General features: G+C 45.9%; 1 protein-coding gene across 1 annotated transcript; it reads left to right on the forward strand.

Annotated features, from left to right (window-relative positions):
- The first annotated feature begins 674 nt into the window (after positions 1-674).
- On the forward strand, positions 675-22,876 carry GORASP2 (golgi reassembly stacking protein 2). Its single transcript, XM_029071874.1, has 10 exons — positions 675-903; positions 14,742-14,822; positions 17,028-17,231; positions 17,580-17,666; positions 17,937-18,067; positions 19,211-19,343; positions 20,078-20,201; positions 20,760-20,846; positions 21,502-21,603; positions 21,791-22,876. Exons 1-10 carry the CDS (start codon positions 841-843, stop codon positions 22,126-22,128), a joined length of 1,350 nt encoding a protein of 449 aa, XP_028927707.1. The 5' UTR covers positions 675-840; the 3' UTR covers positions 22,129-22,876.
- Positions 22,877-25,505: the final 2,629 nt, after the last annotated feature.

Below are 25,505 nucleotides of genomic sequence, written 5' to 3' on the forward strand. Positions count from 1 at the left end.
GCTTAGAACAGGGCTCGGCACATAGTAAGCGCTTAACAAATACCAACATTATTATAGTAAGCGCTCAATAAATACTACTGAACAGCAGGCGCTTAACAAACACCAACATTATTATAGTAAGCGCTCAATAAATACTATTGAACAGCAGGCGCTTAACAAACACCAACATGATTATATATTATAATAATGTATATTAATAATAACATTATATTATTATAGTAAGCGCTCAATAAATACTATTGAACAGCAGGCGCTTAACAAACACCAACATGATTATATATTATAATAATGTATATTAATAATAACATTATATTATTATAGTAAGCGCTCAATAAATACTATTGAACAGCAGGCGCTTAACAAACACCAACATGATTATATATTATAATAATGTATATTAATAATAATATTATATTATTATAGTAAGCGCTCAATAAATACTCTAGAACAGCAGGCGCTTAACAGACACCAACCATGAGTATCATCATTATTACCGGCGGTTTCTTCGGCGGTTTGAGCGCTAGGGGGCGCGGCGGCGAGAGGGCTCCCCCCCCCCCCACTCCCGCCGCCACGAGCGGCCAGGTCTCGCGAGAAGAGAGCCCGCCGGCGGCGCTCTCCCAGGAGGGCCCGGGAGGGGGCGCTGTGGGCGGCGGCGGCCCCGCTTTCCCAGCGGGCAGCGCGGCCCCGAGCGCTGGGCCGGCGGTGAGGCTGCCACGTCCCCCAAGGCGGGCCGGGGCCTGTGTGGGGAGGCCCGCACTCTGCGCACACCCTCCGCACCGTCTCCACCCTCTCCGACACCACCACCACCCTCTCCGACACCACCCCCACCCCCACCACGACATGGGCTCCTCGCAGAGCGTCGAGATCCCCGGCGGAGGCACCGAGGGCTACCACGTCCTGCGGGTAGGTGCCCGGCCGGTCCTGCTCGCCGCCCCCCTCGTCCTCCTCCTCCTCCTGCCAGCCCCGGGCCTCCTCGTCCTCCCCCCGGGTCAGCCCCGGGCCTCCTCGTCCTCCCCCCGGGTCAGCCCCGGGCCTCCTCGTCCTCCCCCCGGGCCAGCCCAGGGCCTCCTCGTCCTCCTCCACTGCCAGCTCTGGCCTCGTCCCATGCCAGCCCCGTGCCAGTCTCGGTCTCCCCCCCGGGCCGGCCCCAGGCCTCCTCGTCCTCTTCCACTGCCAGCCTCGGCCTCCCCCCCCCGTGCTAGCTTCTGGCCTCCTCGTCCTCTTCCACCGCCAGCTCCGGCCTCCCCCCATGTCAGGCCTGTGCCACCCTCGTCCTCCTCCTGCAAGCCCCGGGCCTGCCTCGTCCTTCCCCCCGTGCTAGCCCCGGGCCTCCTCATCCTCCCCCGTGCCAGCCCCGGGCTTCCTCGTTTTCTTCCACTGCCAGGTCCGGCCTCCCCCCGTGCCAGCCCCGGGCCTGCCTCGTCCTCCCCCCAGGTCAGCCCCGTGCCACCCTCGTCCTCCTTCCGCTGCCAGCTCCGGCCCCCCCCCCCCGTGTCCGCCTCGGCCTCCCCGTGCCACCCCCGGACCTACTCGTCCTCCTCCACTGCCAGCTCTGGCCTCCCCCCATGCCAGTCCCATGCCAGCCTCGTCCTCTCCCCGTGCCAGCCCCGGGCCTCCTCGTCCTCTTCCACGGCCAGCTCCGGCCTCCCCCCATTCCTTCCTTGTCTTCCCCCCATGCCAGCCTTGTGCCACCCTCGTCCTCCTCCTCTGCCACTTTCGCCCTCTCTCCATGCCAGCCCCGTGCCCACCTCGTCCTCCCCCCCCGGGCCAGCCCCAGGCCCTCCTCGTCCTCTTCCACTGGCAGCTCCAGCCTCCTCCCGTGCCAGCCCCGGCCCACCTCGGCCTCCATCGGGCCAGCCTGTGCCCAGCGCTGTGTCTCGTCCTGGCCGGGCTAGTCCTTGGCCACTCAATGGTGGTGGTCTTCTCCACCCCGGCCATCCCCGAAGGGCCCCTCTCCTCCCTCTGCCCGGGCACACGACCCTGCCCCGAACACCCTGCATCCCCCTAACGCTTCTCCCCTCACCCTTTCACCTCCGCGAAGCCTTCCAGCGATCATAACAATGATGGCATTTGTTAAGCACTTACTATGTGTAAAGCGCTTTTCTAAGGGCTGGAGAGGATACAAGGTGATGAGGTTGTCCTACGTGGGGGCTCTCGGTCTTCATCCCCGTTTTACAGGTGAGGTAACTGAGACCCAGAGAAGTGAAGTGACTTGCCCAGTGTCACCCAGCGCACAAGCGGCAGAGCCAGGATTTGAACCCATGACCTCTGACTCCCCAGCCTGTGCACTTTCCCCTGAGCCACGCTGCTTTTCCGTGCTTCTTCCTTCTTCATGCTGCTTCATCCAGGCCGGTGGTGGAGTGGCGGTGGCTCAGCCCAGACTGTCCCCAAAGAAAACCCAGGAACACCAACCCACCAACACCGTCACCACCCATAATTATTGGTTTTCCTCCTCTCTCTTTGGGCAGGCAAATGATGCAGTGGCCCTCACCCCAGCGCCTTCAGCACTGAAGGGAAAGGGGTGTTTCGCCCAAAGCGCCTAATCTGGTGTATGGCCTTCTGTTTCAACGAGGGCCTCTGAGAACAGCAGCCCTTTGATCCGACCGGGGGAAGGGGGCATTTCTGAAACAGAAATTACAATGCTGGCGATATCTTCAGTGTCGGAGATTTAAAAGGAAGTACCTGACCACCTCTTATTGAGTGCTTACTTTGTGCAGAGCACTGTACTAAGTGCTTGGAGTGTACAATTTGGCAACAGATAGAGACCATCCCTGACTAATAACAGGCTCACAGTCTAAATGGAGGAGACAGCAAAGCAAAACAGAACAAAACAAAACAAGCAGTCCAGCGCAGACATCATCAAGATAAATAGAATCATAGAGATATACACTATACTAATATTTCCACTCCCTTTTTCGGTCTTTCCTTAGCCCAAAGACTCAAGAGTTACTTGAGGGGTTGGTCAATTTAACGCATGTAATCCAATGATAAATGCAGGTTGTATGTACTGGTGTGTCTCTAGATATACTTAGTGAAGCGCTGCACAGAGCGGGTACTCAGTAAATGCTGTTACTGCTACCTTGAGGTATATCTGTAAACCAAGGATAGAAGCCTGTTAAAGTGACAGAATAAGAAAAAAAAAACTGCAGATGATAAAGATTTTCCATGGCCCTGAGCACCCCATCCTTATTTTCCAGCATCATTGTGGTCCACCATTTCTTATGCTCCCTTTTATGGATGGCACTGTTCCACCATAAAAAGGTAATTAGGCAGCAGGCTTGTGCATAGTGACTTAAGTCGGACAACATTGAAAGTCGTGACATCAGGACAGAAGCACCAACTTAAAAATATGTCCCAGCAGAATGGGCTTTTGCCCCTAGTGCCATTTAGAGTTAATTAAAATGCAGGTTCTGAGGACACGGTCCAAAAAATGATGCCATGAGTTCCTACTGAGAGCTTTTTTTTTTTTTTTTTTAACTGGACAGTGTGTTTACTTACTCTCTGTACTCTTGCAAGAGCATAGTGCAGTGCTCTGCCCAGAGTAAGAACCAAATAGATTCTATTTATTGGAAGTGAGAGGGTGGGCCTCCTGTCGCCCCACATTGGGTTTTGTCTTTGGATTTAGTATTCCCCTAGGGGACAGGAGCTCTTTCCAGCTCCTTTGTTGAACCACATGCACCTTGCTGCCTGGTGAATCCTGACCTCTTAGGGGCTGCCGCCACACCTGGCTGATTTTCTTATTTTAGTGACTGATGTGCCCTAATGGTACTGCTATTTTCCTCTGGGGAATCTGTGATTCAGTAGACTGCCTAGGAAGAAGCCTAAAACCTCAGTTGAAAATGGATATCGGTTGAATTTAAACAAGGAAACCCATTCTCGATTTGTAAAAAGTGTGTAGGATGCATCTGTTTCTTAGACACTTGTCTTGTTAGCTACCTAACAACGGGAAGGTCCGTGCGAATGTTTTATTGCTTCTCAGTCATAGGACTGAAAATCTTTAGGTAGGGTTGAACAGCCAATGTGGCTTTCTCTCTCTTCTCCCCCCCACCACCCTCAGTAAGAGTTCATCCTTGTATTCATTCATTTAGTCGTATTTATTGAGCACTTACTATGTGCAGAGCACTCTGCTAAGCGCTTGGAATATACAATTCAGTAACAGATAGAGACAATCCCTGCCCAACAACGGGCCCACAGTCTAAATGATAAATCTCCTCTTAGATCTGGGAGTTGCTCCATTTCCCAACTGCTCCCTGAGAGCTCCTGGAAGCCTTCTGAGCTGCCTCCCTCCCAACCCCCTCACCTCTCCACCAGGATTCTGGCAGAGGGATGGGGAGTGGGGGAGGGCTAGGAACTGGAATTTCTCAAAAGGGAACCCATCGTCGGGGGCGGAACTGGGGGTGTGCCAGCCTCAGGGTACCTGGGCGCCAACTCCAGCCTCTCATGCTGTACGATGCACGGTCCATTCATCTGGACCCCGAGCTCGGCAGGCCTTTAGGTTTGCCCCAAGCATATTCAGCTTGAAAAATGAATTTTCCACTAAACACTGCTTTCCAAATATAAAAGCTGGTTCTCGGCAGACCCACTCACTAACCACGATTTAAGGTCTTGGGGGTGTGGAAGAAAAACTTCACCGATGCCACGTTGTGTTTGAGTGGGTATGTCAGAGACAAGTTTATTACTACGAGCTCTTCTACCGCTAATAGGGGAAGTGGTGGTTGACGGACAGAATTTCCTCTGCTAGTCAAGGCCAGCTCAACTCTGAGTAATCCAGAGCTGCTTTATTGACAGTTCAGCAACTAATTTAATCAAAGAATACAATACAGGAAAAATTCATAGGCTAAGCAGCAATAACTCCTTGAGACGGGGTTTTCCATCTAGCCCCAGCCTTGCTCTCAAGGTGATTAAACCCCACAGAACTGCAGGGCCAGGAGTCCTGATTAGATCAAGGGAGTAGCTTCATCGTGTTTTCTTTTAGAAGACCGGAGGACAAATGAAGGTGTTTTGTGAACCTCTCGCCATGAAGCAGGCCTACAGCTGAAACTAGGGGAGAAGGGGAAGGGGAACTGGGGATGCAGTTCTGCCCAAGGTGCTATGATAGAGGTAGGCCAGGCCATCTGCACTCAGTAAAAGTGACTTGTCTGTTGCACTAGAAAGTACCTTCAAGAAACACATTTAATTTGTAATTTCTTTACAAGCATCTAGCAGATAAGTGTGTGTGGATACGGGTGTCACATCCTCCATTTCGGGTACAGTATGTTTTAGAGGTTTAAACTCATTAATGGAGGAAATTTAGGGAGTTGGGATTTCTGTCCTACTGATACTTGAACAATCTGCCTATCTTTTCCTCAGTTATCCATAAGGGTACTACTGGTCAGATGTTAATAATAATAATTGTGGTATTTTTATGGTATTTCTGAAGTGCTTACTGTGTGCCAGGCATTGTACAGAGCCCTGTGGTAGATACAAACTAATCAGGTTGGTCATGTCCATGTCCCGCATGGGGGGCTTGGTCTTAATCCCCATTTTACAGAGGACATAACTGAGGCACAGAAAAAGTAAGTGACTTGCTCAAGGTTGCACAGCGGACAAGTGACAGAGCAGGGATTAGAACCCAGGTCCTTCTGACTCCCAGGCCCCATGATCCTGTAGGCTTCACTGTTTCCTGCTGTTAATACCTTTCATTTCTGTGGCTCACTTCAAACACATTCTTAAGTCTCTAATTGTCCTGAAGATAGTGATGTAACATCTCTGGGAAGAAGAGAAACCAAGGCATGAGGAGTGGGTGACATAGAATTAAGTCAGTGGCAGAAAGAAGACTCAGGGCGTCTGATTTCTAAATCCAGTGTTCTCCAGGTTGACCACATGCTATGAGAAAATACAGCGGAAGCTAATTGTGCTCTATTAATGCAGTATATAAATTACTGCCATTAGCCCTTAATGCAGCTATAAAAGGGCTGAGATAGATATGTTTCTTGAATATTATTGCTGAGCAAAAATAAACCAAAATGAACAAGAGAATCAGGGTAATATAGAATTAATCGAAGCTTATTTAGTTGCCACTAACATAACTTTGGTCAGTCCCATTTAACTTGTTTGAGCTTTGACAAACCAATTTCAGTGGCACCCTTATTGATTATTCCTCTTATTCCAAAGTCTCTACAAAATTCATGTACTGCTAAATATTTCATAATTAGATTTGGGCTTAACTTCAGCAGGGGCTGCTTTGTATCAGTAGACAGATAAGAACGGTAAAATGAGATAGCCTGTTTTAGTGATACCTTGGAGCAAAAATTTGAAACTCTTACAGCTTTCCTTTGTTGCTCTTCTTCTGTGACTAGTGTATTTTAAATTTATCTTTTCATACGAACAATCAGTCAAAAGTATTTATTCAGCACCTGTTGTATGCAACGCACATATGAAGTCATTGGGACAGTACAATTGACTTTAAGGACATGGTCCTTGCCCTCAAGTAGCTTCCGTTACCTGCAGGTAGACTGTCAGATAATTGACAGATCAAAGGAAAGCGAGAGTGGAGATGGTTCCATGAGTTAGTGCCAAATTAGAAGGGTGTGTTGTAAGTTCCAGCCACAAGTGCTCAGGGAGGTTGTGAGTTTCCTTAGTGTTCAGATGGCACTCAGGAGCCGAGGTGTCAATTGGGGGAACAGAACCAGGGAGAGTAGAATTAATCGGGAAGGCATCTTGAAGGAGGCGTGCTTTGAAGATGGGGAGATCTGCAGTCTGCCAGGTTTGAAGACGGATGGTGTTCCAGGCTGCTAGAAGGCAGTGGGTAAGGGTCTGGTGTGCCGAGCAGTGGACTAAGTGCTTGGATGAGTATAATATCACAGAGTTGGTAGACATGGTGCCTGCCCACAACAAGCTTACAGTCTAGAGGGGGAGAGAGGCTTGCTGATTAGTCTAAATGAAAAGGCAGAAGGTTCACTGCATTTAGAATTCAGTTGTAATCATCTCTAAGGTCATAATCTATTCCAGGCTCACAGTCGGACATGTCTGTGTAGGTGACAGCTATCAGCATTTAATTTACTTTCCCAGGATCATTTTCTTCCAAGAATGTTAGCAGGATGCTAATGGCCATCGTCTAAAAAGTTTCCTAGTGCAGGGGCAAGGAACGTATATTCAAATTTGGCTCACTTTTGGATTGAATCATGGGGCGCCTTCCCTCGTTTCGGTGGAGCATTGACGTTGCAGAAGAAATTTTGATTCAAAGAGCTGTACTAAGCCTTCCTGTATAAAGCACCCAAGTCTGCTCTGGAGTTTACTTGGTGATGATGTGATGAGTAATTGTATTAATTGATGCTTACTCTGTGCAGAGCACTGAACTAAGTTCTTGGGAGAGTACTGTACAACAGAGTGGGTATAGTTAGGCACGTTCCCTCCCCGTAATGAGCTTACAGTCTATATGGGGAGGTGGATAGTAATTGAAATAATTTGTAAAATATAATTTATAGATATGTAGTGATGTCACCCACCTTCTAGACTAAGTTCCTTGTGGGCAGGGAACATGTGTTTGCTAATTGTTGTATTGTACCTCTCCGAGCACTTAGTACAGAGCTCTATGTGCAGTAAGTGCTCAATAAATACCATGGATTGACTATAGGCAGAGAGTGTTTAGTTAGAAGCAGCGAGTGTATAGTGTATAGTGTACAGTGTATAGTGTATAGTGTATAGGCAGAGAGTGTATAGTTAGAAGCAGCGTGGCTCAGTGGAAAGAACATGGGCTTTGGAGTCAGAGGTCATGAGTTTGAATCCCAGCTCTGCCACTTGTCAGCTGTGTGACTGTGGGCAAGTCACTTAACTTCTCTGTGCCTCAGTTACCTCATCTGTAAAATGGGGATTAAGACTGTGAGCCCCACGTGGGACAACCTGATTCCCCTGTGTCTACCCCAGCGCTTAGAACAGTGCTCGGCACATAGTAAGCACTTAACAAATACCAACATTAGTGTTTGTCTTATCAAGATTGGTGTAAAATAGACCAGCAGACTGAGATTAGCAGAGAAAAGGGCAGGAATGAGGGAGAGGGAGAGAGACTGAAAGAGGAATTGTGCCCACACAGATAATAAGAACCCCTCAGCAGGCACCGGTGAAATCCGAATAAAACAGCCCAAGTCCATCTTTCTCCAGATGCTTTCCCATGGTGGGTTCCCCCCACCCGACAACACTCACTGTACCCACACTGGGTCCGGGGTTTGCTCCCAGGGTTTTCTGGCCCTGGGATGACTCCCTGCTGGGACCTCTGGGGAGCAGCACTGTTTGGGGGCCCAGGCTGGGCTGGGGGCTGCGCAGGAGACTGGACTGACTCCCTCCTGTGGTGCCATTAGCAGCACAGTCCTTAGCCCTAATAGGAATTCTGGCAGTCCTTGGGATAGACCGTCCAACTCTCACATAGCACCAGGAGACATTGCGACTCTTTGACTTCTAGGAACAGGCCGGAGGACATACCTGTCCCCGTGGGGGCAGTGCGGGGGGTGTGACAGTCCCCCTGGTGCTTGGTAATGACACCAACTGGACCTGGGTGAATTCCAGGGAGGGCCTGGATACAGGGATAGGGAGGAGGAGAGAAAAGCAGGGAGCTGCAGGCCCGTTTCTCTGTGGACCCGTGGGCCCCACCCGCCCCACTCCGAGTCTGAAGGTTGCGTCGTGACCTGGCAGGTCGCTTAAGTCAAGCAGGAAGACCCCGGGAGAAGGAAAAATGCAAGTCGAGTCTATGTTGGGAACTTAGGTGAAACTGAGCAGGTCCCTAGCCTGGGTTTTATTGCTAAGGTTTCTCCTCCCTAATTTATCACCATTTTGGTTTATGTTCTCCTAGCTAATGGAGATTGAAGACTGTGCCTGATTTTTTTTTAATGGTATTTGTTAAGCACTTACTGTGTGCCAGGCACTGCTCTAAGCGCTGGGGTAGATAAGCTAATCAGGTTGGACACAGTCCCTGTTCCACATGGAGCTCCCAGTCTTAATCCCCATTTTACAAAGGAGGTAACTGAGGCCCAGAGAAGTAAAGTGACTTGCCCAAGGTCACACAGCAGACAAGTGGCAGAGCCAAGATAAGAACCCGGGTCCTTCTGACTCCCAGACCTGTGCTCTATGTACTAGGCCTTTTTGGGAGAGTACTTAACATTTCTTAGGTAGAAAGTGGGGGCAGAGCCTATAGTCCGTGTCTGTGCAAACACACATTATGTGGGACCCAGGCTGCTGGAGATCGGAGGCCTTGGGCTTTCCTCTCCCACCCGCTGCTGGAGCTGCCGAGTCGTTTTCCACCCGATCCTCGTCACAGCAACAGGGCCTATGCCACCTTCCTGCCGGCCAGCGGCGTCCTGATCGCCTGACCGTCTCCCCCTAAAGAACCTCTGACTTGGGCGCTCTCGGCCCCCCTCCCCAATGAGAGACCCGGCCATGCGCTTCCTCCGCTTCCTTCCATGTTGTGTCCACCCCATCCCATTCATTCATTCATTCAGTAGTATTTATTGAGCACTTACTAAGTGCAGAACACTGTACTAAGCACTTGGAATGTACAATTCGGCAACAGATAGAGACAATCCCTGCCCAATGACGGGCTCACAGTCTAATCCGGGGAGACAGACGGGCCAAAACAAGACAACATAATCACGCTTAGTAGAATCAAGGGGATGTATGCCTCATTAACAAAATAAATAGGGTAATAAAAATATATACAAATGAGCACAGTGCTGAGGGGAGGGGAAGGGAGAGGGGGAAGAGCAAAGGGAAAGGGGGCTTAGCTGAGGAGAGGTGAAGGAGGGAAGGAGGAGGGAGCAGAGGGTGGAAGGGGAGCAGAGAGGGAGCAGTGGGAAAAGGGGAAGTTCCCTCCGGCTCTCGGTCCAGCAGCAGCCACAACAGCAGCCTTGTAAACTTATTTTAACTGCCAGAGTAGGTGGAGGAGGCAGCAGCGGAGGGGGCGGAAAGGAGTTAATAGCCCAGCAGGAGCTCAAGCCCCAGCCTGCCCCCCTCAACTCAGCACCAGTCCCCTTCACCCCATCATCTTCTCCTCATAGCGGAGCAGTGTGGTCCAGTGGGTAGTGCACAGGTCCAGGAGTCAGAAGTCCTAGGTTCTAGTTCTGGTACTGCCTCCTGCCTGCTTTGTGACATTGGGCAAACCAGCTTCTCTGACCTCACCTGTAAAATGTGGGACAAAGTCTGTGTCTGACCTGATTAAACTAGTGTCTACTCCAGTGCTGAGAACCGTGCTTGACACATGATAAAAACTTAAAATAATACCACAATAAAATATAGTGTCTGCTCTGTTTGCAACACCCCAGATTACAATAGTCAATTAATGGTATTTATTAAGTGCTTTCTATGTGCAGAACACTGTATTTAGCACTTGGGAAAGTACAGTACAACAAAATTGGTAGACACGATTCCTGCCCTTAAGAACCTTACAAATATACAGGGAGAGACAGACCTTAAAGTACAAGAATGTTTACTTAAGTATGGGCGTGGGGAAAATATCAAAGTGCTTCCTCTGGAAAGACCTCTTAAAGGAGTTTTTATTTTAGGAGGGCTCTAAGGGTGAGGAGAGGGGTAGATTTGTCAGATATGAAGGGAGGAGGTGGCCAAGGGGTCTGTGGTGGGACAGGTGAGATCGAGATACAGAGAGTAGGTTGGTGTTAGAGGAGTGGAGCGTGCGGGCTGGGTTGGAGTAGGACAGCAGCGAGGTGAGGTAGGGGGCAAGGCGACTGACTGCTTTAAAGCCGATGGTGAAGAGTTTCCATTTCATATGGAGGTGGATGGTCAACCACTGGAGGTTGTTGAGGAGTGGAGAGATATGGCCACCAGTCATGGAAAGAGTTTGTGAAATTCACCTTTTCCCTCATAAGTTAAACAAGGTTGAGTTTAATCAATACTTTGTATCGCAGCCCTCTTGGAAAATATGCATTTGGAGGAATGTTCCCATTAAGTTGGGTGGTGTTCTTTCTTCTAGTCAGGAAGAACAAACAGTTCAGTCAGGGTAGAAGGCCTCTTCTGGATGGACGTAAAAATGACAACTTTGATAACTGTCATTAGGGAGGCCCTAGAACATTTCTTAAAAAAATAGCCAGTGCTTAGCTGCGTTTCAATGTAATTTTGTTTTTGAAAGGAGAGTGTGCTGTTGCTAGTTTTGCTTCAGAAAAACTGTTGGTTTGGGAAGGTTTTGGGTGTGCTTTGGGATCTGCCCTGAGGCAGGGTGTGGCATGGTCATGTGACTCTGCTCAGTTTGGACAGTAAAGTGAAACTCATGGTTTGATTTTTTTTGAGCTAGTATCCTTCTGATTCCCCTTCAGTAATGAGAAAACTGAACTGTGGGTTCTTTTAAAATTATTTCAGAAGTCAAAAGGACCATTATCTACTATTTGCTGTGTGTCATGTCAGACCGAGGGCCTGCTGCCTCTTTTTTTAAAATATTAATGGTATTTTAAGAGCTTATTATGTGTCAAGCACTGTTCTAAGCACTTGGGTAGATACAAGTTTGTCAGGTTGAACACAATCCCTGTTACACATGGGACTCACAGTCTAAATTGGAAGGAGGAGGATTTAATTCCCATTTTACATTTACATTTTCTAAGGCACAGAAAGGTTAAAATGATTTACCCAAGATTGTACAGCAAGCAGTTGGCAGAGCTGGGACTAGAATCAAGGTCATCTGACTCCCAGGCCTGTGCTCGGTCCACTAGGCCACAGTGCCTCTCAGATCACTGTATTAAAAACCCAAGGCTGGTTCATCTTCTCCTGTCTATGGAGTGTGATCTGTTATACCAGTGTTTTCAATGTGATGTTTTCATTTTAAGGTAATTAGCCCCCTTTAATATTTTTGAAAATATTGATGCAATCTTCTGCATTTGTAAGGAAACAAATTTAATGCCCAAATTCTAAAATATAATTGTAAGTTTCAGTTTTCTTAGATTGTTTTGCTACAGTACTGGTGAGTGCATTAATTGAAAGACTAAGTATAATTTAAAAAGACCTTCTTCCTTGTGAAATTTAGTTTTTCTATCCTTCAGTTTTCTTGTTATCATTAGCAAACTAGGAGCAATATGTGTCTTTCACATCAGGATTTAAACTAGAATTGAAAATGGGCTGATATTAGTTTGGCCACAGGTCAACTGTGTGTTCTATTCTGTGGTTTCAGTTGGCCTCAATTTCACATCTTTGAATAATACTTGCCCAACTGCCCTTCCCAACTTTTCAGGAACTCTAGCCCACCACTAGCTCTCTGAAGCAAAACACTGGTTCAGAAAGACGCCCCCACCCCACTGGCCACTGGCCCAGCTCCAGCCAACTGCCATTGACCGTCAACTCTGGTGTCCCCTGCTGCTGGCAAGGTCTTTGTCAACCGATGGGCCCTAATATTCTCCTCAGCATTTCCTCTAAGGAAAGTGGGCTGAGGAGGAGTGCACAAGAGAGAAGGAGAAAGAGGAGGAGAATGAGGTTTAGAGAGAATCAGCAGCAGCAAAAGAAGGAAAAAGGAGAACTTGAGAAAGAAAAGTGGAGAAGGGAGGATGCAAGGGTATAGGAAAAGTCAAGAAGAGGAGGATGAAACTGCGGTGGGGGGAAGATAGAGAATAATTAAGTTGCTGTCTGCATCTAGTCCTTTAAGTTTTTTTTTTGTCCCAAAGCTGGAATGATTTTTTTTGTTGACAGTGTAAATTTGTCCTTATGAATAGCAAAGAGTAATAATTATGGTCTCTATTCAGGTGCTTACTATGTGCCAGGTACCGTATTAAGTGCTGAGATGGATATAAGCAAATTGGTTTGGACACAGTCCCTGTCCCACATGGGACTCACAGCTTTAATCCCCATTTTACAGAGAAGGTAATTGAGGAACAAAAAAGTGAAGTGACTTGCCCAAGCCCACACAGCAGACAAGTGGTGGAGCCTGTATTAGTCCCCAAGTTTCTTTTGACTCCGCGGCCCAGGCTCCATCCAATAGGCCACATTGCTTCAGAAGTAATGTAGCTAGAAAGAATCTTTTAGTCGTTCAGAATCTTTTAATACTGAAGAATGTGACATAGTAAGTGCTTAACAAATACCATAATTATTATTATTACTGGACCCCACCTCCATTGCTCCACTGAGCGAAGAGCAGGCTGCGTGCAGTCAGCCCTTCTCACCTACCTTTTTTACCCAGAGTCAAGTGGGGATGGTGTGATTCTCATTGGGGGTCTGAGGCAAGTTGGCTGTTGGTTGTCCTTGTGTGATGCCGATTCTAGACCGATTGCTCAGCCCCACAGTGATGTCATTGTTCGTGTTACCGGTGCGTACATTGAAACTTCAAATTTGTCGGCTCCAGGAACCACGGTAAGGGTGTAGCACAGGTCCGGGGAGGCTGCCAAGACCCTTGGGTGAACTCGGGTCTGTTGCCAGCCCTTCCCTAACACTCCGTGGGCAGCAGAGAGCATCAGGATAGATGGTGACTGGGCCACAACCCGTAACAATTTAAATATAGCCTTGCTTTATTAGTGTAGTGTGGCAAATGAAGAGGGATTTGCTTTCTGTGGAGGCTAGTGAAGTTGGATCACTGTACCTCTCTATTGGCCCTGTCCACATTAACAACAAGCTCCGTGGCCAAAACTGTGCATGGAAAGTAAACGAACAAGGAGGGAATATTAATTTCAAGGCTCATTAGAAACAGAAGGGAATGGATGTTTTCACCAAATAAAGGGAAAAGATATAGTTAAGGAAATATTAATTTTGAGATATTCAGAATTCACATTGAGCTGCTGGATCTCTAAGAAAGAGGCCTTGAGGAATTTCTTTTTGAAAGGTATTTGATAAGTACTTACTCTGTGTCAAACACAGTTCTAACCACTTGGGCAGATGCAACTCAATTAGGTTGGGCACCATCTAGGTCCCTCAGGAGGCTCACAGTCTGCAGAGAACAGGAGAATTGAGGTACAGAGACGTGAAGTGACTAGCCCAAGGTCACACAGCAAGCATTTAGCAAGCATTTCTCCTCCCCTCCCACCACGCACCTGGCCTGTCAACTGTTGGCAGGAGGCTGGGGAGGTAGCGCCGGTGGAGAAGGGAAAACCCTGAAAATGGTTCGCTTAACACTCACACTGTTCATTGGGAACATTGTGATTTGCTTGGCTTTGGCTGAATCATGTTCTCCCCCTTCCCACCTTTTCCCGACTGTGAACCTCCCTGATTTAGACAAAAAAGGGAGACTGATCTGAATCGGTGTAAAGCCTGAATCTGTGCAAGTGTTTTTTAAGAAGGCAGTTTTATTTCAGAATATTCCTCTCCTTCAGATGAATCTCCACAAAGGAGATTCATTCAGACTGATTGCAGTTTGAAAACTCCAATCAGATTCTGAGTTGTTCTTGCCTTTTCCCTACTTCTCTCCAATTTGCTCTGCAGGTCTCCCCCACCCCATTCTTTACCCTTATTCCCCTTCCCTTCTCCTCACTTCTACCCTCTCCTTGCTAGACCATTTCTCCTGATGTTTTTGAGGTAAATTCTCCGCCTGATATGGGTGACCACAGATTATAAATCGAGGGGGTCCAAATTTTTGAGGTTTTACTGTATATTGGAGAATTGTGTTACTAGTACTTAGCACAATTCAAAGTTAGACTTTCAAGAAGGGATATTCCCTCTCTGTTTCAAGAGGAGTGTTACTAGAATGCATTGTTTCATAAATAAAGCTCTCCTACAGTTGAAAATTAATATATGTAAATTGTTCAGGGATTGTAATTTGCACTTTTCAGTTAGCATTTTTTTTTTCTCTGTAGGTGCAAGAGAATTCACCAGGACACAGAGCTGGACTGGAGCCCTTCTTTGATTTTATTGTTTCCATCAATGGTTCCAGATTAGTAAGTTCATTACATTTTGTAACCCTTTGAAATTGAAATTTTTCAAAACTCTATTAGTATTTAGATTTTTCTAAGTAAAATAAGTAGGGTATTTTCTTAATTTGGTTGTCGTCAGTGCTTTAAGTGTGTTATTAGCCAGTAATGTGGAAATGTCTACTAAAATCACTTCTCCTTTTCTATGGTAAACTTACATTACATCCAAATAAGGACGTTTATTCAAAGAGTGCAAAATTAAACTCCTTGTAATTGGGGTTAGTTTGGTTGTGGGTGAAGGAGTGCTTTAGGAGCAGATCAAATGGATTTGTAAATTTTCCCCAATAAGCTTGTCATAGGAATTCTTCACACCAAGAATGTACAGCTTGCTCTATTACTTTTATTTTATAGAACACTGACACATGTTAAATGGGTTCTTTCTTGCTCCATTTTACCACCCTTACTGACTACCCTGCTTAGTTAAATAATAATAATGATGGTATTTGTTGAGCACCATTACATGGTTCACAGACACTATTCATTCATTCATTCATTCAATAGTATTTATTGAGCGTTTACTATGTGCAGAGCACTGTACTAAGCGCTTGGGATGAACAAGTCGGCAACAGTTAGAGACAGTCCCTGCCGTTTGACAGGCTTACAGTCTAATCGGGGGAGACGGACGGACAAGAACTACATAGTAACCGTACGTGGTTATATGTCAGGCACTGTACTAAGTGTTGGGGTGGATACAAGCAAATCAATTTGGACCCCGTCCCTGTCCCAAGTGGGGCTCACAGTCTTAAACCCCATTTTACAGATAGGAGAGCTGAGGCACAGAGAATGAAGTGACTTGCCCAAGGTCACCCAGCAGACAAGTGGCAAAGCCTGGATTAGAACCCATGACCTTCTGACTCCCAGATCTGTGCTCTGTCCGCTACGCCATGTTGCTCGGAAAAGTGCCAGGTGCCTCGTGGCAACCAGAAAGGGCCCCTCCACTAGCCCCGCATCTGTGCCTCCTGCCAAGCCGGGTTAGAGGTTTTAGTCACCTGTTGGAGTGGGGAGCAGCCGGAGACCACGCTAGAATGAAGGACACCCTGGCCAGCCTGCTTGGGAGAGTCAGCAAGCCTCAGATTCCTCACCCCCTTCCCATCCAAATTTCCCAGCCACGGCTGTGGTGGCTTTGAAATCCCACTGGAGCGAGGAGTGGGCCGAAGTTGGTGCTTGACCAGGCCCTCTGGGAGATTTAAAATTCCAGACACTTGTGAAACATATGAAACGTGAGATCTCAGGCAATGTAGAGAGCAAACGCACACCCACAAAAGGTTGAGCAAAATAGGAGAGACATGAGCGGCTGGGTGAAGACCTGGTATTTCTGCTAGTAGTATCTGAAGTCGAGCAGAAAGTTTGTGGCCCAAGTCTTCAGAATTGGGTTGTGTTAAGGAAGTCCAGTTCCCAGACATGATCAGCTGCGCCTTGTGATCTGGGGGGCATTTTTCCAACCCCGACAAAACAGCACTTCACTCGAGCGTGAAGAAACCAATCCCTTATTCTCCATCTGTCCTGCACCTCCCTGCTTCATCACCGCAACCTGAAATCTGTATTTTGAAATCAAGGTTAGTCCAGCATTGGCAGCAGCAAGAAAACTTCACAGAGCATTCACTTTCTGGGCTCTTCTGCATCAGTCAGTCAGTGGTATTTGAGTTCTTTCTGTGTGCAGAGCACTGTACCAAGCACTTGGGAGAGTGTAGTTCAGTAAAGTAGGTAGACACAAGTAGCTTACAGACTGGAGGGACAGACAGACATTAAAACAAATTGCAGGTGGATTATGTGGGTACATAAATGCTGGGTGTAGCGTGCGGGTGGGGGTGAAAATCAAACTGCATGAAGTTCCAAGGAAGTGCCAAGTTTCGGTTCCTCTCTGGGTGAGGAGTTAGGTTTACAAATTCCTAATTTAAACACGTCCTTTTTGTTATTTATAAAAGTAGAGATTTTTGCCATCCATCCAGGAGAAATATTAGCTAGTCATTTTTTAGTATAGTAATTGCTGCTGATTTTCCAGTTGATATGTAAAAACGTTCTTCTCTGGCTTCTGGTGCTCCTGTCTTCTATATTTTGATGCTTGAAATGACTAATAATTGGGTTATTATAGGATGCTTAATTTGAGACTAGGTAATGTCAATTCCCCCCCCCCCCCCGCCTACCCCCACAAAAAATTATCTTTATTTACAGAATAAAGACAACGATACTCTCAAGGATCTGCTGAAAGCTAATGTTGAGAAGCCTGTCAAAATGCTTGTCTACAGCAGCAAAACCCTGGAGCTGAGGGAAACGTCCGTCACTCCTAGTAACATGTGGGGTGGCCAGGGCTTGTTGGGCGTCAGCATTCGTTTCTGCAGCTTCGATGGAGCCAATGAAAATGTCTGGCATGTATTGGTAGGTGTCATCTTCAGACTGCTTCTCCTTTGGACCTGAAAAAGCTTTTGAAGAGCTGTACCTCATTGAATTTTACAACAATCTTACTTTAGGAATCACGTTAATATGGTGATGCCAGGGGCTATATTGATCATTTGTTCGACTCTACTTGCTGATGTAGGCGTAAAAATTCTAAATGTCTGGTACATGCCTACCAGTAACCATGGCGCACTGCTTCCATGGTAGAGCATTTTTTTCACTTTGTAGTTGAGTTCTGGGTTAGCTAAAAACTTGGAAGAGCCTTACGTCTTCAGTATATTTTGGTGTTCTCATTTGGGTTTTTTATTTTGGCCTTTTGTATCTCCTCAGGAAGTCGAATCGAATTCTCCTGCTGCTTTGGCTGGTCTTAGACCTCATAGTGATTACATCATTGGAGCGGATACTGTCATGAATGAGGTACTGTAGTGATTTTGTTGTGTCATCTGTTTTCAAAGATGAGATTTCAGGACGTTTTCTTGCCCTAAAGGGTCCTTACCTCAGGGTGGGAGGGGTGTGCTGTTGAAGCCACCAAGGTAGCCCGGAGGCCTCATAGAGTGAGTTGTTGAACCCAAAGCACTTCTGGCTGATTCTCAGTGGCTCTTTTCTGTCATATCTTGGCAATCAGGTTTTTTCATTCAAAATTAAAGCATCTGTAAGTAACCTTGCAACATCCTTTTTTTTTTCCAGTCTGAAGACCTGTTCAGCCTTATTGAAACCCACGAAGCAAAACCGTTGAAACTGTATGTATATAACACAGACACTGATAATTGTCGAGAAGTGATAATCACACCAAATTCTGCTTGGGGAGGAGAAGGCAGGTAAGTTTATTTGATGTAGGAAGTCATGGCTACTTCAATTTCCTTAATTAGAGGTGCAGTATATAGTTACCACTTAATTCCAGGTTCCCAATTTCCACAGATAGCATTCTGAAAACTGAAATATTTGGGATATATGAGGTTACTTTTTTTTTATTAAGGTGGCAAAATGTTGTAGCTCTTTGATTCATGTCATAGTAAACCCTCTATTTTTTGTTCATTTTGGAGTTCATGGATCATTAGTCACAACAGAGGTCTTTTTTTTTTTAACGGTATTTAAGTTTGATGCAGTCCATGTCCCCCACGGGGCTCACAGTCTTAAGCCCCTTTACAAATGAGGTAACTGAGGCATGGAGAAGTGACTTGCCCAAGGTCACAGAACAGACAAGGGGTGGTCCTGGGATTAGAACCCAGGTCCTTCTGAATCCCAAGCTCATGCTCTGTCGACTAGGCTACGCTGCTTTTAATTGTCAGGCAACTGTAGGCTACGGTTGTAGTCCCAGCTCTGTGCCTCAGTTTCTTTATTTGTGAAATGGTCCACCTTCACTGATGTTGGGAGGGTAATTGAGTCAATTGCTGTGCACTTCGGAAAAATTAAACAGCTCAATATAAACTTGAATAAGTCCTCAAAGGAAATAATCAACAAGAGAATGGGTCATTAGAGTTTGAACTCCTAAGGACTCGACTCCACCAGGAATCAGGGGTAGACCTTATAATGCAGTTTGATTTATTAGTTTGTGTTCTTCTTAAGCTTCCTGAGAGATTAAGACTATCTTCTCTGGGAACCCCCAGCCGAATGGTTCTTAGAAACAAGATGAAACTTGAGCTTTCAACATCCGCAAGAAGGATGAGCTCAGTTATGGTTGTTGTCATTTGCATCTTGCATGTGATATATTCACCAGACTAGGTCAGAAAGGTCTATTTTAATTTTGGTGCAACCCCTAGCTTTCTGACTTTGGGCAAGTCAAATGACTGTGTCACCAGTATCTCCACCTATACAATTGGAAGAGGTCCCTTTTCCACAGTGGTGATGGTAGAATAAAGAACCTGGGGGTAAAGCACTTTAAACTCTTTTGAGAGGAATAAAGACAGGTCCTGATTGCTCTAACTCTATAGAATAATTTGGAAAATGTGATGTCTTTAAAGCCTAGGATGTGGCATTGGATATGGCTACTTACACCGAATACCTACACGCCCATTTGAAGAGGGAAAGAAAATTTCTCTTCCAGGACAGATGGCTAGTGCACCCATCACACCCTTGAAAGATGGGTTTACAGAGGTAAGGAAGATGCTTCACTGCATCCTAATTGATTTTCACCAAGAGCTCTGAGCACAACCTGGAGGTGCAGATGAGAGATATAGGTACTCTCAGTTCTGCTCTTATGTGGGTTCTCACCACGCATTTGGGCCAGAATGAGTGCATCCTTGCAACAACACCCATCTTTATAGAGATGCAGCGCAATGGGGTGTTGGAAGTGGTGATTGTACACAACTTGGGGTGTGGGGGAAAGCATACTGCAACTCAAGTTTTCCTTAATTTTAGGGTTGCCCTTGTGGTCTAGAAGAAGTGGGGAATAGAGGAAAAGCCACCTGGTGACTGCCTCTCCTCTCACTCTTTTCAACTTCTGAATGTAGCCTAGGAGCCTCCTACATTGCTTACTCTAGGACAGGGAGAATACACTGCCCCACAGTAGTAGGAGTAGTATTTTATTATGTCCCACTGGGTGCATAATATGAATAATGTATTAATATATTAATACTATATGTATGTAGCAAATGCTTGGAAAAAGAAAGGCTGTCAGCACCTTCCTTCACCCTCCCCAGGGAAACCTTAAACTGCCCATACATGAGCCCGTTACAAGTTGGCCCATTGTGAGCGGGCAGAGGTGGTAGCCAAGCCTGGATAGGCTAGGGAAAGGGAGTGAATGGGATTTGGCTTCAATGTGGCTATTTGCAGTTCATTGCAGTAAATCAGAATTGATTTTAACCTTTTTTTTTTTTTTGCCGGGGAAGGTTCAATTGTCTTCAGTTAATCCTCCATCTACATTAGCACCTGGAGCAGCAGGAATTGAGCAGACTTTATCTGGACTTTCTCTTAGCTCAGCCCCTTCGAATGTCAATAATGTCCTCAGTACGGGTAAGTTTTTCTCAGTAAATGTATTTGGGTGAGCAGCACACTGTGCCAATAGCTTGGGAGAGAATACAAATTGCTCTCAAGGAGCCTCCAACTCAGTGGGTAAATAGACCTGTTCTATGCTGAAAGTCAATATATAAAGCATGTGTGTAACATGTTTTTCCCTTTAAAAGATTTGTACCACATTGACAGAACAGTGCCTGTTAGTTTCCATCCAGGAGTGTAACTTTAGGGCAGATACCGTATGGCTGGGGACAAGGAAGATGGTTGCAGCTAGGAAAGATAATCAGAAATTATATGCTGAGTGAGAGAATTGGCTCAGGATGAAGTTGCTTTTAAATTTCGAATAGTAAATTCTGTTGCCCCTTATGGTTATTACTTTAAAACAAAAAACCCTCCCAGGGTAAACAGGTGATAATCATTTTCCAGAATTAGTAAGATTGCACAGATTTATGCTTTGTAGGGTCATGAGACCCACTTTTTCTTTTACTTGTCATAATTTCAGGGAAACCAAGAAGCAGCGGCCTCACTGGTAATTTGTTCCTTTTCTCTTCTTATTAGGTGTCCCAACAGTTCCATTATTGCCATCACAAGTGAACCAATCCATCCCGTCAGTGCCACCACTTAACCCGGCAACAACGTTACCAGGTAAGTGATCAAATTTGATCCAGTTGGGAAGAGTTTAGAATTTATTTAGTTGAAGCAAGAGGGATGGACTTTTCACAGTCGAGATATTCAGATCTTTTGGAGCATGATTTGAAGAGTTATCAATGAGAAAGTGATAGCTTGACTTATGAGCACCAGTTACAACATTAAGAAAAATAGGTAATGGAACCTCCAGCTGTCCTTGTAGAGATTTACTAATCACTGAACTGGTTATATTCAGCAACTGTAGCTATCCAGTGTCACTTTCGGCTTCTCTTCTCGTTTCCTTGAAAAACAAAAATGGAGAGAGAGGAGCGATTAGGCCAACAGAACCGGAGGCTCTGGGGGAACACAGTGAATGCAACACCCCCTTTCCTTATACTGGCTTTGAGAAGACAGCGGCCCAGGGGACTCAGCCTGACACTGCACTTGCAAAGTGGTCAGTGTTGGACTAAGGAGAGGGCCCTCGGACCACCTTTTGGCTCTGGAGGCTCCTTTAGCAAAACCGGGGAATCCCTCAGGAAACTGTTTGCTTTCCCATGAGTACGAATACAATTAGATTCTGAATTCCAGTACAGAAACATTTAGGCCAGCAGTGTTATAACTAACCTTTGTGGCAGGAAATAGGACTTGCATCTTTTTTTCTTTTTCTTTCTAGGTCTGATGGCTTTACCAACAGGACTTCCAAACCTGGCCAATCTTAACCTCCCCGCCCCACACTTAATACCAGGGACTGGCTTACCGGAAATAATGCACCCTGGTATGTAGCCACAGTTTCTCATTGGCCGTGTTCTTCCCTTTTGGGCTAGGGTGGCCGCTTGCTCGTACTGCCAAGAATGCAGAGTTTGTTTTATTATTCATTCACACCTATTCTTGAGGCCAACTGACCGAAGTCAAGAAGTTAAAATGAACTTGCTTCTGAAAGTAATATTTGGTTTTTTTTCTAGGTTTACCGCCACTTCCGCCTTTGCCTCCCCTTAACTACGCTGGAATCACCCCTCTGCCCCTGACACCCGATTGTCTTCCACTCTTCCCTGTGGGGCCTGAGGTGTCTCCGGCGGCACCGGCCGAGCTGCTCTCCTCTCTTCCGCAAGTAGGCAGCTTACCTTCCGAGCCTGTCTCTTCTGCCGCCAGATTAGAACAGACCTCTCCCCTCTCCTTGGATACTGCTACCCCCACTTCAAAGGCAATTTCTACTGTCGAAGAGAGAGGGAATGAATCCAGCACAGTCAGTGAAAAGCCAGTTTCTGCAGTCACGGATGCAAGTGCATCTGAGTCACCTTAACTCCGAACCATTTCTTTTGGCTTGGTATATTTATTTAGCCACAGGAGCGTGTTTGAAAAATGCAAACTATCATTAATTTCATACTAGTTTGTACCGTCTCTGTAGGAGTCTTGTAAATAATTCTAAGGGTATAAAGGTATAAGCAAAGCCCATTGAGCTTTATGTGGTGGAGGGTGGGATACAAAAGTTCTTGGTTCAAGGTCAACCAGAAACGAAGGTGAAAGGTAGCCAGGCAACACAGGCTTCCACTGCCAAATCTGCAGCTGCCCATTGCAGGCATAGGCTGAGAACTGAAATCTCCAAAGGCCTTCCAACAGCTCTAAGGAAATGAAACGGTGAGTGTTGCACATACGAAGTTTTTTTGTATGTGTTAACAACTTGAAAGAATGAGGACTATGTTACTGCTGCCCAGTGGCAGAGTAAAAGACACTAGGTATATTTTAACATTTACAAAGGACGTTCAACTACAGATGTTTCAGTTACACGATGGGCACTGTTGTTAATCGAGCGTCTTTTTATCCAGCCTGTGCACAAATCAATCTTTGTTTTGAGCTCTTAAAATTACTCAGACAACATTTTGTAACTGCTGCTGCTGTGTTGCTTTCCAAGTCCACTCTAAAATGGCTTTTGAAAGAAAATAAAGGAAATGTTGTGCAGTTTCAAACCAGAAGGTGGCACTTCAGAGCCTCTGTAAAATAATACCTATACTGGGACTACATGCATACAGCAATAAATTACTGTAATTTTATACTTGGCTCGTGTTTTATGCTAAGTCATAGAGCGTACTGATCCACATGTGACCCTTGTTGAAGCAATTTAAATTCCCACCTAAGTGTAAAAAAAACCCCTAGAACTTAGAAACATCATACACATTCCCAGGGTGTGAGGGGTTTGTGCCTCTGTTCTCTCATCTTCAAAATGGGAATTCAATACCTCCGTCCTACTTAGACCATGAGTCCCATGTGGGACCTGATTATCTTTATATAATCAGGGGAAGCAGCATGGCTCAGTGGAAAAGAGCCTGGGCTTTGGAGTCAGAGGTCATGAGTTTGACTCCCAGCTCTGCCACTTGTCAGCTGTGTGACTGTGGGCAAGTCACTTCACTTCTCTGTGCCTCAGTTCCCTCATCTGTAAAATGGGGATTAACTGTGAGCCTCACGTGGGACAACCTGATTACCCTGTATCTACCCCAGCGCTTAGAACAGTGCTCTGCACATAGTAAGCACTTAACAAATACCAACATTATTAAGCATGGACCTAGGGACTTACCCTTTGTCCTTCAGGGAGCGGTTCCTCACTGTTTCCCAGCACAGTATGCTTCCACAATCATCCATCCACTGAGAGGGTCTACAACAAGCTGCTGTGTGGGGGAAAAACATTCTGTCTTCAAGGGCCAAGCCCTCCTTTGCATACAGTAACTAGTTTTAGGAATGGAATAATCCCCAGAGAAGGATCCCCAAGAACAACTTTTCTTACCTTGAGGTGCAGCATTACAAGTAGGCTGTGGTTGGTCGAAGGTCTTTGAGTGCTTACTGTATGGAGATGCTGTACGTACATAAACAGAACATAAATTGAATCACTCAGTCCTGCCAAAACATGGTATTCTGGCTCTTGGTACCCTGTTATTGAGGAAATCCTTGTGCACAGCATCTGAACAGGTAAGTGCTACAGTGTGAATCGTCTTTAACACAGCCCTCCTGTTTTAAGAGAACAGAGAATAGGACTTTTCAGGACTAACACTTTTTAACTGACCTTGGGCACAATGACAATTCTGCTTAGTGACAAGGAGGTTAGAGTGGAGGTCATGCTCTTCATCAAACAAATAAAAGCAGTGTTCACTCGAGGTTGTGAAGGGGCAAATTGTTCTTTCCTTAGTCAGGTATTTACCAAGAGGCCACACTGAAATGAAGCATGAATCACCCAAACCCTCTTCAGCCTGGATTTTCTGGCTGAGGTGCTTTTGTTCAGCTGCTAGACTTTGCTAACTTTACAGAGAGTCACTTTTGAACCAGAAACCTTCCATTTTGACTTAGGTTGTGGCACAAGATGATTTCATTCATCCACTTCCCTTTAAGATTATTTCAGGGAGTGATACAGGCATCACTCAAGCCCCTAAAAGAGAGTGTGGTGACCATCTGTCACTGACCCACTAGAGAGATTGGCAACAGATGTTTTACCTCCTAGCATCTCTAGGACAAGCATCTCTAAAACAAAAAACCAATACTATACATAACTTTCATTCCCCTCTATTAATCTGTCATTTTAATCCTTTTGAGGCCTGATTTCCCCTAGAAGAATCACTCTGTGCCTCCCATAAAAACAACCCTCAATTGCTGGTCCTTAAAAGACCAGCTGAATCAAGGGAATTTAAATCTTTTGTGACTCTTTTACAATTTCAATAGTTCAGAACTAAAGCTGGAGGAAAGCCCAGAGTGGGGTAGGTTTGAATTAACAAGTTAATGATGGTTAGGCTTTTTTTTTCCCACTATCCACAGCCATCCCAAGTCATTGAGACCTGGTCCATTGGTCCAGTGGAAAGTGCAGAGCCTGGGATTCAGAGAACCTGGGTTATAATCCCAGTTTGGCCACTGGTTTGCTGTGTAGCTATGGGCAAGCCTCTTAACTGCCCTATACCTCAGTTTCCTTCCCTATGAAATGGGAATTAAATACCATTACTTCTCCTACTTAGACTGTGAGCCCCAGTCGGGACAAGGACTGTGACCTACCTGATTATCTTGACTCTACCCTGGCACTGAGAATATTGCTTGGCCCATATTAAGTGCTTAACCAATACCACAATTATTACTGACTTCACTTCCCTAATTCGACGCCAGGATTCCTTTGCTGCTACATTAATGTGACACTGAGTTCCTCCAGTGGGGAAAATGTTTTCGGTTGTTGCCCTTATAAATAATGTGAGTTTCTCAGGACAAAGAAAATCCTTTTCATCTGCAACGTTTTTTACTTGCCAACAATCTTTCCCAGCAGGATAGGGAATTGAAAGCTAAAGTAAATTTTCATAACATAACACACAGAACAGGTAAGACTAAATTGGAACTCTGGAGATCAGAGGCCTATTCAGAAAAAGTTGGGGGATTTCAGTGATCTTGCCTTTTTATCACAAATCCTCAACTATCAGATTCCATCCACGAGGCTTACTTCTTGAGAAAGGCCCCATTACTGGTTGACTCTAGAAAGATCTGCGCAGTTAAGAAATTCATCCCTGAAAGGTATACTATTTATAATTGTTGAGCTAGATTGTTAAGGGCCTTTTAAATGGGACAGCCTCATTCAGGGTCAACCTGAGTCCAGGTACAGAAAGGCTACAGCATGAGACTACCTGAGAAAGAAAAGACCATCCATCTTTCCTAACTCAA

The sequence above is a fragment of the Ornithorhynchus anatinus genome, chromosome 9 (genome assembly GCF_004115215.2).
Source record: "Ornithorhynchus anatinus isolate Pmale09 chromosome 9, mOrnAna1.pri.v4, whole genome shotgun sequence".
NCBI classification, from domain to species: Eukaryota; Metazoa; Chordata; class Mammalia; order Monotremata; family Ornithorhynchidae; genus Ornithorhynchus; species Ornithorhynchus anatinus.